The 14,700-nt window shown below is 48.0% G+C and overlaps 1 protein-coding gene across 1 annotated transcript in view; it reads right to left on the bottom strand.

Moving 5' to 3' along the window:
- Nucleotides 1-14,700, bottom strand: part of defl (Integrator complex subunit 7) — a 48,462-nt gene continuing 33,762 nt past the window's right edge. Inside the window, exons 16-20 of the mRNA XM_075869432.1 lie at nucleotides 8,107-8,257; nucleotides 6,436-6,534; nucleotides 4,506-4,703; nucleotides 3,696-3,863; nucleotides 1-1,922 (exon numbers count right to left, since the gene is read on the bottom strand). Of these exons, the coding sequence (XP_075725547.1) occupies nucleotides 1,782-1,922; nucleotides 3,696-3,863; nucleotides 4,506-4,703; nucleotides 6,436-6,534; nucleotides 8,107-8,257 (757 nt within the window). The 3' untranslated portion in view covers nucleotides 1-1,781. The remainder of the gene's footprint in view (nucleotides 1,923-3,695; nucleotides 3,864-4,505; nucleotides 4,704-6,435; nucleotides 6,535-8,106; nucleotides 8,258-14,700) is intronic.

The following is a 14,700-nucleotide window of genomic DNA, read 5'->3' as shown; positions in this document are numbered from 1 at the left end:
TTACTAAATGTGTACAAGTTTATTGGCCATTGCACTATCTGTACAAATTGTTTCCGGCAATTTTCACCACTTCGCTAAGCGCTGCTTAAGAAATGAAAAAATAATTCTGTCCTCTGCCTGAGAATGTCATCCTGTTCGGATATCAGTGCGTTTTTCTCACAGATCTTACAGTAGTATACTTTAAACCACACCGCAATTTGGGTGAGTTGGTGGTATATTCGTCTAGTAATAGTACAACAGAAAACCACAAGGATACAGGAAAGTATGTAACACACGAGCACTTAAGTGTGTGTTCCGAGCATGTGTTCGGTTGTTCCTTGTGTTCTTGTGTCTACACTGTGTTGGAATATGTAGGCATGTGTGAACAGTGAATTTTAGGTTCGCAGCGAATAGTGACTTTGGTGGAATAATTTGAAATCGAATTCAAACAGTGTATATATCACATAACACAAAGAAAAAAGAGTATATTTGTATGGACTAACTTCTACAATATCTTTTGAAAACTGAAACAAGGCCTGTGCAAATGCCATATTCTTGCATCAAAGGAACTGGAAACACCTTTGAATAGTAGCAGGATTTGACTTTCAGTAGAATGCAAGTGATAGCCTGTAAAATATGTTACATTCTAAAATTTACCATACTTAAATCATGTAAGCCGGTATAACGGGCTTTTGAACAGAAAAAATGAATTGATGTGAGAGTAATATCTCCATTTCACCTTGAAGTGGGGGTTCCCGGCAGTGTGGTCTTCTAGGTACGTGTTTTCACGCCTCAGTACCACTACCACTTCACTGCAGTGAAACAACTTTTACAAAAAAAATTTATTTGCGAATATACACATTGAGAGCTGCTTTCATGGCTTAGCATCCCTCCACTGCGGTGAAACCAACCCCTACAGAGTGTTATATGCAAATTAATATGCACCTATTCATTCGTCTCGAATCATTCGAAATTTTCAATAAATTAAATTCAATTTGAAGTAAATTCGAATACTGGAAACATTTGAGTATTCGCACAGGCTTGAGAATATGCATGCTCAGGAGCCTAGACTGCTCCACACAGTTGGCCATGGTCGTTGACTGTGCACTTCAACACGCCTGCAAGAAATGCTCACTTTCAAAAAAATCACTATACAATAGTATTTATTTATAAAACGTCACACGTATTTCATCACACTAAATTAATTTTTACATGCTAAACTCACAGCCTGCCAATGAGCCATGCATGGAACACTCCAGACAGGCCTGACTGTGCTTGCTTGTTTGTGCAAATGGCTTGCACAGAAATGCAGAAACGCCTTTAAACGACAGGAGCGCCACGCAGATGCACTGCTGTTTACGAAACATGACGTCTACACTCTTGGATAAACAGGTACGTAAAATAAACAAGGATATCATTACGGTGGGACAATGGTCAAGTTGATACAGCCTTAGAGCGAACACAAACAAAAAGATGTTTACTTCCAAATGATATCGTTGAACACTTGAGATCCCTAGATTAAACAAAATCGATATTACAGACCCTCCTACCAGGCCGTAGAAAAATGAAAGTAAAGGTGACACGTATTATGAAATCATTTCACTCCGACGCCCACTATCTTCTGGTGGGAGGCTTACAATAGAAAGATATCCACGGCCAGTTTCGGCCATAGGGGAATTCACGACACTGCTGTGCATCGCTATCGCTAGCTTTCTTGCAGGAGGACGCGACGGCTCTTCAAGCGAGACAGTTCACCCGATTCCAAGAACTTGTCCAGTCGGCGTAGGTGCCTACCCATTGAGCTAGGGCACGCGTGCTGGTGCTGGGAAGGGCTGAGGAGGTGGAGGAGGCGCTGGAGGCTTCAGCGCAGGTGCCATGCCAGACGGCCCCGCCATCGACGCCGACGGCTTGGCATCGTCATGGCATTTCACCGTCAGCGACACCTGGACAGAGAAGTAGATTATCGCAAACAGCATCATGAGCAAGTTTGTAATCCACCACTAGAGTACGACTATGCAACAAAGAGGGCATGAGTGCTGTTGCAATGAGTGTGTCCTCTTCTGTTACATCCACAGCTTTTTTTCTTGAGCCAGGTATTATTATATATCCAGGTATTATTTGGCAACAAATTGCTATGGCCCCTACTGCAAGGGGTACAAGAAATAAATGCAGCTGACTCACAATTCAACCCCAGTTCATTTGAAAGTTCCCCTAATTAAGCAGGTCCAAGTTAATACCAACACATTTCTAGAGGCCAAAGCTGTTGCCATGTCCGACATCAAATTCGCCTTTGCCAAATGGAGCAGACCTGAGAAAGAGCCATCATTGGAGGGAGTGTGACGCAGACAGTGAAAGTCTTCAGGGATTCTTGGCCCACGGTGGTCAAACAGGTGGCCAAACAGGTGGCTAAACGAGCGCCGGGAGCACGTCACCGAACTGCTCAAGTTTCTATCAACCGCCGCTAGGTTCGCATCGAGCTCATGGGCCGTAAAGCCCCTAATAAGCTGACGGTGGCCGATTCTATCCTGTCGCACCAGTGCACCAACGCTAGCGTTTGTGCCACGGTCACATCAGTGCACGGCAGGTGACCGTGCTTGTGTGTGCGTGCATCTCTGTGAATGGTAGTGTGTGTGTGTGCGTGCATCTGTGTGTGTGCCAATAGTAGCTTTGGGAAGCATACGGTTTGAGCACATTTCTTACACACATTACAACGAGGGAGCAAAAAAGAGATGTACTTGAGCATGAACACGTCACAAACGAGATTAATTTCGCACTTCAAACATAATCAATTTGACAGTGAGATGGTAGTCACCATAAGCTTTTCACAAGCAATAAAGAAATGAAACAATAAACAAACAAGAAATGAAAATGTGTCTGAAGTCGGATCGTCGCTTTTTGAAGTGACGACAACTGATCAGTTTTACACAAAGCCTCTTTGGTGTACAGCATTATGCCGTGCACCTCTTTCAGAAAAGTTAAAGGTGCAAAAAATGCAGTTTGAATGCTCCCAACACATGCTAACTGCATACATTGAAATGGGCTGGAGCGGAGAAATCAGCCTAGAGTACTTCTGCTGCCACCTTGCGGAAAAACGCCGGCAACGCGCATTGCATAGGCGAAACGGCGCATTTGGCCGCCTCTCTATAACATTACTACGACTTTCAAGGAGTTCTACGAACATTTTCCCGAGAGCCATAAAGTGTCTGTACATTGAACCCTGTTGAAGAGACAATGATGTCAGAGAAAAGTGGCTGACACAAGAGTGCCTGCATTGAAATGGGAGTTGTTCATAATATAGAACATGGTCCACTGCTTGTAAAGGACACCTCATGGAAGAAACAGGAAATGCTCCCTGGAGTGTGCTATTTATAAAGGGGTTTGACTGTATATGATAACAACCAGGTAATTGGGGCAAAGGCACCATGTTAAGCTGCTATATTGAGCCAAACCCCTTTGAAATTAATTTCAGGGCTCTAAAAAAACTGCACAGCAAGAGTCTTCACTGCGAAGGCATTCTCCCTCCAAGTGGTATATGCCTGCTGCAGTTGGGAATCAAACCCACAACCATTTGCACAAGCAACAATTTTCGGAATGCCTGCAAGAGGTTTCACCGCCAACCATTGCAGCGACTTGCTCCTCTTTGCTATGCTCCAGCCACCTCAGCTCGAGAACAGCGTTGGTGAGCGGTGCCATGGGAGCAAAAGCAAGGCACTAACCTGCGGACCGGTCTTCCACAGGGTGTGCTGGGCGTCCAGGACGGCCGTGTCGATAGTGACTGTATGCAGTCCCTGGCCGGTCAGTGCCACCAGGAACTGGGCCTGGAAGTAGTCATTGTGCGGCTGCACCACCTCGCTCAGCTGGACCGCATCTCCTCCGGGCGGGACCTGCACACGAAGATCAGTCGGAGCACGCGTGTTGCTTTTCTTTCACGTGACAGGCGGTTACGTGACGTCAAGAACGGGTGGTTGCGAGACATTGAAAAAGAAATGAGCTTGGAGGGAGCATTCAGCCTTGCTGGCAGCCTGAAAAGCCAACGCTTTGCAAAGCTCATCTTTTTTTTCTCTTAGTGCAGGCCTAACATGTGACTACAGAACAATGGCTGACTTTTCAAGGGGTTAAGTGCTAAGAGTCTAGAGAACAAAAAAAGCAACATACACTATGGCACTGCGTGTGCACGCTTTTTGTTTCGTTATTGAGCTTATTTTTGCTCCCAACTCTCTAAAGCGTATGAAATACCAAAAAGCCCACATCACTACCTTTGTATTGTCCGAGTGTGGCCACACTGTCATAGTTTCACCTGCACCACAAGAGTGTTCTGATGCGACAATAGCGTCTTTGTCTGACACTCCCTTATTTCTTTTTGGCTGCGATTGTGCTGTGTGACGCATCCTTCTCATTTTCCCTTTGTCCATGTTATGTGCACGTTATGTGTCCATGTTATGTGTCCATGTTATGTGCAGGGAAGGATTACTAGAAGAAGCTAGCAGTCAAAGGTCATACGAGGAAGGTCCACTGCCGACATTCACCTTGGTGTCCGATGTGGCATTCTGGCTCCGGCCAGGTGGTGTGGTGGCGAGGGAGACGAGAACCTTGTGGACGGTGCGGGCAGAGGACCCTGGCGGTGATCGGTGCTGCACCACGCCCTCAACACGCAACGCCAGCTGCGCATGCTGTGCCAGGAACAGGGGTTCGCCCGTGCCCTTCTGCTGGGGCGACACGGCCAGCTGCACGCCACACGCAGCAGTCAAGGCACAATCGTTACAACACAACCGCGCAGATACGCGTGTTAAGCCATGCAAGGAGCTTGCACTAAGTCAGGCATGCAAGTGTAGCAAACCAGCTTTGGCCTTAAAGGGCCCCTGAACAGAACGCAAACATACTAAGTGTGCCACACTTTAGGGGCCCACCTTGTCGTCCGTGCACTGTCTCGTGTCACACGGTCAATACAGCCATAAAATAATGCTAAGAATCCCGTGATGGTCACGGGAATGCTGAGGCAGTGGCAATCCCGTGACCATCAAGGAAATCGCTTGGTTACTCGTGCTACCCGCTATCAAGTTGCACAGTAGTGGCTGCACTAAAAAGCTCCCAAACTACCCAGAGATCGAAATTTAGTTGTGGTGCTTCTGTTGTGCGCACTGTGCTCAAGTAGTTTTTTAAAAGGCTACTCTGTTATAGTCTTTTTTAAAGACCAATTTTTCTTAGTCTTTTGTAAGATATTTACACGCGAAAGATTTGGTCTGTCTGTTGGCCCTTCTGTCCAACGATTCAGTCACCCACTGCAAGCTTAACCCCTTGCTTTACGCCCACCCATCTTGACCTGGTGGCTGCATTCATACTTGTGAACATTGCCAATCCCCAAAAAGCAAATATTACGCACATTTCAGGTGCTACATCATTACCAAAGTGTCTTTTTATTTAAAAAATGCCAATGGCCCTTATCTTATGCAGCGCCTCCAGACATAAGACTATCGTCTTTCGACATCCTTTGCAAAGAAGCACGGAGATAAGCGAGCAATTTTTCTACACCTCCCTAACAAGCTCACTCGTTCTTTCAGAATGCCGTGGCCATCCCATGGTGCAAATATGAAAGCACTGTGTGCCATGCCGATGCCCGATCATGAACAACAATTCCCGTGCTCCCGACCTCTTGTCACGCAAACAAGGTAGTAGCATCAGCTTCATATTGCTTCTTTATGCTACGTTGCTGCGCCTTGGCAGTTGTAGTGCCTAGTGCATGTTTACACTGGAGGTAGGTGCTTCGCACAAAGAATTCTCACAGCGACGCCTCTGAGCAACTGGCACGACCAACACGTGGAGGAAGCCTTGCTCCGAGAAAGCCATGCAGCCGCAAACGCTGCGTTACATTGCCAACGTGGGCGTAGTCACAATTACTGGCTACACCTACCCCTATCAGTGATAGAGAAGGGTGGCAAGGCAGAGAGGAAACTGACACCAACCAAAATGACTGTTCTATACCCTGTAGCTTCCTTGTTAATGCCTTTATTCAAATAATTCTCGCAGCAGAATGTTCGAATCGAACAAGCGCACAATTATCTCTTCATCACAAATTTTAGACCATAGGGTTGTTCACTGCCCCTTTAAAGACCAGTAGTTATCTTGCCTACACGCTGCATGCCCGGCCCATGTCTATTTCTTCTTCTTGATATCAACTATGCTGTCCTTAACACCCGTTTGTACCGTGACTGACTCTGCTCCCTCGTCTTTTCATGTTACTCCTATCACTTCCCATTCCATGGCTCAAACTCACACATGCCTTTCAAGATATGCTGCAGTTACCGCAAGAGCACCCTATCTCTTGTTGTCAATGCTGTGATCGCTGATTCAAAAAGTCAAATGAGGATTTAATAAATGCAAGAGATCTAAAGCAAACTAGCAGTCCTAGCTCTTGGCACCGACAACAAGACCTCTAGTCACAAAGTGCATACACAGTACCTTGATGGTTGTGGCCTGCAGGGCTTGGAAGAAGTAGCGTGGCAGGCATGGGGCCACCAGCACTAGCTCCTGGCTCAGGCGTTCCACCAGCTGCACCTGCTACTCAAGCAACACAAAATCGAAGTGATCCTCGAATCACTGTGCTTGAGAAACGTAACAAAGGTATTCAGGCTATGAATACTCCTTCTAGAGCCGATTGTGTTCATTCTTAACCCACAAACATCCACTGACATTCTCACAGAGTCATGCTTTTTTCTGTTCACACTTATAAATCACACTCACAAATACACTTATACATCGCTGTCACCACCCCATCCTCCCTGTAGAGAAAAATTTGCTAGAAAAGCTTACCCTACGGAGCGACGTGAAAAGGACACCACGTTCTCAGCTGTTGCACACAAAGACGCTATAGCCGTATTTGTCGACTCTTCTACGTGGCGCATAGGTGGCACATGAGGCAGGTTGTCAACAAACACTGATTTATTAACCCAAGATACAGCTAAAAGCGACAATCACAGTATGGCGTGCTGACAGGGAAACTTTGCAAAACCGACCAAGTGTACACTTGCCGACAGGTGCTACGGTTATCACACAAAGGCTAGCAGCCGAGCACATGGATGAAGAGCCACCTGCTAGAGCAGTGCATCCACCTATCGTGCAGGCGCGAGAACATCTTACTGGGAGCCATCGCCAGGTGGAAGCAAGATAATGGGAGAGGGCGTTGTCACTAACGGCCAATGACAATAGGCCAAGCTCAGTGACGTGCGCTAGCGTGACACAAGAAGAAGGGCATTGCCTGGGCATGTTCCGGCCCATGTCTCTGTGTAAGGATGACCAACGGATGGCTTGCACCAGACAAAAAAAGCATGGCAGCAAAGCTGCGGTAGCCATGTCACCGATTAACCAGTGCCACGGGGCCAGTACTCGCGCTAGCTAGGGAACGAGGCTCCAAAGGGCAGGGTGGGCTCGATTCCCACAACACAAATCACTACGATGTGGTGATGCTCAGGAAAGACACAGACGCAAGAAAGACGTAGTATGCACAAACACTGCCCTGTGTTAGTACACACTTCTTTCCTGGAATCGTGTCATTTTCAGACTTTACCATTTCATGATGAATCCTCCACTCGTCCAACAGTCCATTCTTCTGTAAATTTACTTATGCAGACATCCAGGCACAAAGCAGTCGAGAACAAAAAACACTGTAAACGAAACAGCCACCTGTCCTATTTGCAGTGATCTTTGGCCTCGTATGCCTTGTGCGTAATGTTTGCACAAGTATGTATAAGCAACTAGCTCAAACCAGAGCCTTTACTTCTTCTAATTAGTGGCTTTCACTACTGCATACGTACGCACAACACTGTCGCTCACTATGTGTATGAAATCTGTGCAGCCCAAATATGAGTTAAGTATGCAAAACCATGTCCAGAGGACCACAGGACACAGTCACTTAGTTTGCATCGGGCTAGTTCATTTGCACAAGCGCTAAGTTGTGAAGTGCCTATCATCGTTTTTTCCTTGTACTCCTGTCATGCTTCGCAGTGCATCACGTTGTACAACGTCACAGCAATGCAGCTCTCTGCCACACTAGAACCGACAATTGTTCATACACGATCGACATGGGTTTTCTAAAAACATGATTAGAACGATGTGGCTACGAAAGAGCCTCACCTGTGGAGTGAGGGTGTTCTGGTGTCGCAGATCGCGCAACCAGAGCAGCCCCCTGTGTGCAGCCTCCAAGAGCCGGTGCTCGCTGAGTGACGAGGAGCCAGAGCTCGGCTGCTGCTCCATCCACACCAGACTGCTGCCTTCCTCGCTAGAGCTTCGAACACACCACATGGTTACACTCAAACCTCAATATAACAAAATGTCATTGTACATAAAAATAAGTTTGTTATACACGAAAATTTGTACTAAAGGTATATTTTAACACTTTGTCTATTGCAAGACTATTCTTCATTTATGCCCCTCCGCGGTGGTCCAGTGGTTGAGGTAGCATATTAACTCAAATGTAACGCAAGCTTTTTCAAAATTTCTCTGAAGTGATTTGGGGGTCCGCGCTATAATCAAAGCACTTCAAATCGTGCCTTCGCGGTGCCGCCCCACTGGTTCCTTAAAATGGCTATGACAAACCTAGCGATCTCTCAACCTTGTGCTGGCAACATATGCACGCTGGCAAAATCGAATCCCATTTAATCCAATCCTATTGTTTGGGATGTGCACATGGCAACAGGTTTTGCGGGCGGTTCATTTCCTTTGTGCTTCCGCGACTTCAACTCGAGCAAATGGCAGCGCAACGAGTTCATACGAAGCCCCCCTTATGAGAAGTGCAATACTGATGGCTGAGGAAATCGGGAGCTCAGCCGCGACTCGACGGCTAGATGTGGCGGAATCTACTATCCACGGGTGGGGGCTCCAGCGTGAAGCGCTCTTCAAGAGTGAGCCTGGCCGAAAAGGCTTCCGTGGACCTCGTTGTGGCCGTCACACAGGACTCAAAAAAAAAAGTGAGGGAGTTTGTGATTGAGCCGTGAAATCGCGTATTGTGGGTCAACGTTGAGCTGATTCAGTGAAAAGCCCGAGACGTAGCTCGAGAGATGGGAATCCCACGGGACAACTTCAAGGTTTCACGCGGATGGGCACAAAAGTTCATGCCAAGAAATAGATTTTCCCTCTGGCGAACAATGTCGTTAGGGCAGAAGCTACCAGCAGATTGCGAAGCGAAGCTGGTGGAGTTACAGCGCTATGTGCTCGACCTGTGCCGCTCGTTGCAAATGTCGTTGGGGCACATTGACAACGCGGACCAGGCTCCCACTTTCTTGGACATGCCTATGTCAGGGACTGTCAGCGAAACAAGTGCCCCCCAAGTTCGCATAAGGACAACAGGCAACGAGAAGACGCAACTAACCGTGATGCTCGCCTGCTTGGCGGATGGGCGCAAGTTGCCGCCATACATCATTTCCCGGCGCAAAACCATCCCGAAGGAGCTGTTCCACAGAGATGTGATTGTCCGCTGCCAAGAAAAAGGTTGGATGGACACTCTGCTTATGCTGCTTATCCCCGACTTTACTCGCGTTACATTTGTGTTTTTTTTTTTTCGGCACCGAAAAGTCACCCCCCGCGTTACAATTGTGGTCACTAGTCATTATGGTACTCGGCTGCTGACTCGCAGGTCGCGGTCTCGAATCCAGGCTGCGGCGGCTACATTTTCGATAGAGGCGAAAATGCTGGAGGCCTGTGTGGTCAGATTTGGGTGCACATTAAAGAGCCCCAGGTGGTCAAAATTTCCAGAGCCCTCCATGACGGCGTCTCTCATAATCACATGGTGGTTTTGGGATGTTAAACCCCACAAGTCAATTATTCTTCATTTACTTCATTATACCCGATATTTCATTACCTCTGGGTTTCTTATATCAAAGTAAGCTGCCAAAGTGCCTTTTTTCCTTCATTCATAGCCAGGGTCTCGTTCTGGCAGACTTAGTGCCTTTTGATTGGTGCCTTTAGATTTACTATACAATTCGGTCTAATAACTTTCCCTATTTTTTTCCTTGGCATTATTGTCTGTTAGATCTTATTATTATTGTGTCAAAACACAAAAAAACGAGCCTTTAAATACAAACTTCTTTCCCTTATTCATTATGAAGGTCTCGTACTGGCAGACTTGGTGCCATTAGGTTGTATAAGAGGGACTATTGGTCAGCTGCCATCTCGTGATAAGTTAACGTGCCGCGTGACGCCACAGAGGAAAATAAAGAGTGTTCCACACTCATCGTCATGGCTACAGGTAGCACTGACTGACACTCCCACCTTTATTACACATGCACTCCATAAAATGGACTGGCGGATTGCCATCATGGTATCTCAGTTGGTAGAGCATCGGATGCGTTATTCAAAAGTCGCAGGTTCAGTCTCTGCCCACACAAGTTATTGTATCGTCCACTTTTCATTCTTCACATTCACATTACGATTATTTCTAATAACATCTGCCGTACTTTCCTCGGCATTATTGTCAGTTAGACCTCATTAATATCGTATCATAGGTGCTGCAGCATAGCTAGCTCTAATCAAATTAGTCTACATTTTGATAATGAAGCTGCATTTTTGCATGACAACACATCTGTTACTACGTGCAATCTTCACATAATCTGACATATAAAATATTGTAAGATGGCGTCGAGAACACTCGAGACTCTCCTTTTATTGACTCGAGTATGTGCCCCACAACCTAAACTTGACTGGTGATGATGAGTATTTACAGATGAAAAGATGGGACGCATAAATAATGCTCACACTTATTTTCCCCGCGCACTTGAGCGGCCGGCCCGGCCGAGACTTAGGCGGGAAAGGTACGGCGCACAAAGGGTTTAAGACGTGAAACGTGGACAATCTCGGAGGCACGGTAACGACGGTCTGAGGAACCCTCGACGGGAGTGACAAGGTAATTGACCGGAGATGTTCTTTCACAAACAACGTAAGGTCCTAGAAAGCGAGACTGAAACTTTTCACACAATCCGGGTGTGCGAACAGGTGTCCAAAGTAGTACTTCATCTCCAGGACGGAAGGTGACGTCTCGACGAAAGCTGTCATAGCGTTGCTTGCGGTCTTCTTGACTGGCCTCCGTGTTGAGTTGAGCACGTTGCCGTGCCTCAGCAAGCCTTGAGACGAAATGTTCTGGCGTAGTCGTCGACGTTTTTGTCATTACATTGAAGAAAGAGGCGTCAATGGTGAATGTCGGCGCACGACCATAGACGAGGAAGAAAGGTGAATACCCGGTGGTTCGTTGAACAGCGGTGTTGTGTGCAAATGTTACGAACGGCAAGATTTTGTCCCAATTATCGTGGTTCGGTCCGATGTACATGGATATCATGTCGATTAGAGTCCGGTGGAATCGCTCTGTCAGCCCATTTGTCTGCGGGTGGTAAGCGGATGTGGTCTTATGAAGTGTGCCACAAGTTTTTAGAATTTCGTCAAGAATTGTCGACATGAAGGCCTTGCCGCGGTCACTCAACAACGTGCGAGGTGCACCATGACGCAACACAATGGCTTCTAAAAAGAAGGCGGCAACGTCTGAGGCGGAGCTAGTGCGTAGAGGAGCGGTCTCCGCGTATCGTGTGAGGTGGTCGATGGCTGTGACGATCCAGCGGTGGCCCGCTGGCGTTACGGGAAGTGGCCCGACGAGGTCTATTCCGACAACGGCAAAAGGTGTGTCGGGACATGGAATGGGTTGTAATAAGCCAGCAGGAGCTGAAGTTGGTCGTTTCTGGCGTTGACAAAGTGCGCAAGAAGCGACATAATTAGCCACAAATGTAGAAAGACCAGGCCAGAAGAAACGGCTCCTAACGCGGTTGTAGGTCTTTTGAAATCCCAAGTGTCCAGCTGATGGGTCGTCGTGCAATGCTTCGAGAACTTGTTTTCGCAGCGAACGGGGAAGTACTGGCACCCACCGATGCCCATCCGCATTGTAAGTATAGTGCTGCAGGACATTGTTCTCTAGCTTGAACAGCCGTAGCTGACGACGTAGTCTGGCATTAGGTGGAGAAGACGAGCCATTCAAGTATCCGATGATGCGGTTACAGTAGTGGTCGTCACGTTGGTACGCGGCAAACTGGGCGCTGTTGTTTAAAGGTAGCGACCCAGCAACTGCCAGGGGTGATAACGTGAGTGAACAGGAAGCCGCTTGGTCACCTGAGGGGCATTCGGGATGCGTGGTTGGAGATGAAAGTGGCAGAGGGCAGCGAGAGAGAGCGTCAGCATCCTGATGCTGTTTGCCGGACCTGTACACAACGTCAAAAGTGTACTCTTGCAAACGCAGTATCCAGCGACCGAGGCGCCCAGACAAATTCTTCAGCGAGGACAACCAGCATAGGGCATGGTGGTCGGTAACCACAGTAAAGTGGCGTCCATACAGATAAGGTCGAAATTTCTGGATGGCCCAAACGACAGCGAGACATTCCTGCTCTGTTATCGAGTAGTTCTGCTCTGCAGGTGTTAGTGCGCGGCTGGCATACGCAACTACTCTCTCACGTGAAGTGTCGTCGCGCTGGAGGAGGACAGCACCGATTCCGTGGCCGCTGGCATCTGTGTGCAGGAAAGTGGGTGCACTCTCATCGAAGTGACGGAGGACGGGGTCTGATGTCAAAGCACGCTTAAGGGCTTGGAAAGCACACTCGCACTCGTCAGTCCACGTGAAATCCGTCCCTGACGTCAGAAGCTTGTGTAACGGCCCCGCAATGGCAGCAAAGTGACGGATGAAGCGGCGGAAGTAAGACGCCAGGCCCACAAAACTTCGCAATTGTTTTTGATTGCGCGGACGTGGAAAACTAATTACGGCAGCAACCTTGTCGGGGTCGGGTCGAACGCCGTCTTTGCTGACAAGGTGACCCAATACTTTGATGCTTGTGCTGGCGAAGTGGCACTTTTTTGTATTGAGCTGTAGGCCAGCGTTCGAAATGCACGTTAGAACTTCGTCCAAACACTTAAGGTGCTCAGAAAAAGTAGAAGAATAAATGACGATGTCGTCTAAATAACATAAACAGGTTTTCCATTTGAGACCACGTAAGACAGTATCTATCATGCGCTCAAATGTTGCTGGAGCGTTGCATAAGCCAAAGGGCATGACGTTAAATTCGTAAAGCCCGTCAGGTGTCGCAAACGCTGTTTTCTCCTTGTCTGCTTCGCGCATAGGTATTTGCCAATACCCGCATCGGAGGTCGAGGCTGGAGAAATATTCTGCGCCTTGTAGGGAGTCCAGGGCATCATCTATGCGTGGCAACGGATATACGTCTTTTTTCGTGATCTTGTTGAGCGCTCTGTAATCAACACAAAAGCGGACAGAGCCATCCTTTTTCCGGACCAACACCACAGGAGACGACCAGGAGCTGGATGAAGGTCGAATAATATCACGTTTGAGCATGTCGGCGACGTTTTTCTCGATGATTTGCCGTTCAGCCGAAGAGAGACGGTATGGGCGGCGGCGTACAATGGAGCTGCCTTCGGTTTCGATGCTGTGCTCTGCAACGGGGGTGCGGCCCAGAACTTTGCAATGTACATCAAACGAAAGGCTGTGCTTTTGGAGAAGGTCTAAGAGGTCTCTCTTTTGCTCGGCGGTGAGGTGAGGACTTATGGTGTCATTTAAGGTAACAGTGGTAGCCTTGATATCAGTAGTAGCAGACAAAGGCGGTGATTCTGCGTGAAGGGGAATCAGTGAAAAGGACTCACTGTCAGCGAAGCAGCTCACAGCAGTGCCCTGGGGCAGCATTACTGGCGAAGAAGTTGGATTCAAGGCGGTGACCAATGCTTTACCGTCGTTAAACCGCACAAGGCCGGGTGCTATGGTAAGCCCCGCAGGTTTCGAGCGAACTGATGGAGCTATGAACACGTCACCATTAACTATAGTATCCGAAGCGATCGTTAGAAGTTGTTCATCTCCTGGCGAAATGAAACAATCAGTAGCAGCAATGAAACGGAAGCTGTATGGATCGACATCCGATGAACTCTCAGTAGCTGACATTCGAATGACTCGCTGACGACACGATATGAAAGCTGATGCCGAAGAAAGGAAGTCCCATCCTAAAATTACTGTGTGAGTGCACAAAGGAAGCACAAGAAACTGAATGTGGTGAATGATGCCATCTATGAAAACACGGACTGTGCAAACACTTGAAGGCTGAATAGGGACTCCATCTGCGCAACGAAGGGGAGGACCATCGTAGGGCGTCCTAACTTTTTTCAAGCGGGCACAAAAGTCTGCACGAATTACGGAATGTGATGCGCCTGTGTCCACCAGTGCCTCTGTCTGTATACCTTCAACATACACCAATAAAACATTCGATGGGCGGTCCGGAGGAGTTTGACGCAGTTTGAAAAATGCAGCTTTCCCTCCCGAAGCTGCACTGTTCAGTTTTCCAGTTGGCGGTCGGGAATTGAAGTAGAAGGTCGGAGAGGAGAAGAAGAACGCCGCATCGGTGAAGGTGAGCGACGACGTGAGAACCGGGAACTGCCAACTGGGTCAAAGTTCTGCGGAGACGGCGACCGACGTGTGCTGTTCGGATACAGCCGACGATAGGGGGGTCCAGTCGCGTAGAAGTCGTCCCGTTCGAGGTTATCGTAGCCTCGTCGTTCGTCTTGCTGACGGCGTCGGCAAAACCTTGAAATATGACCACGGATGCCGCAATAGAAGCAAGTCGGCCGCGAACTGCGCCAGGCGTTGTAAGGCTGGGAAGATGGTCGCGGTGCGAGTGAGTTGAGCGAACCATGCACTTCGGGCGC

Source organism: Rhipicephalus microplus, chromosome 7, assembly GCF_043290135.1.
Source record: "Rhipicephalus microplus isolate Deutch F79 chromosome 7, USDA_Rmic, whole genome shotgun sequence".
In the NCBI taxonomy this organism is placed as follows: domain Eukaryota; kingdom Metazoa; phylum Arthropoda; class Arachnida; order Ixodida; family Ixodidae; genus Rhipicephalus; species Rhipicephalus microplus.
This window is presented reverse-complemented; position numbering and strand designations above follow the sequence as displayed.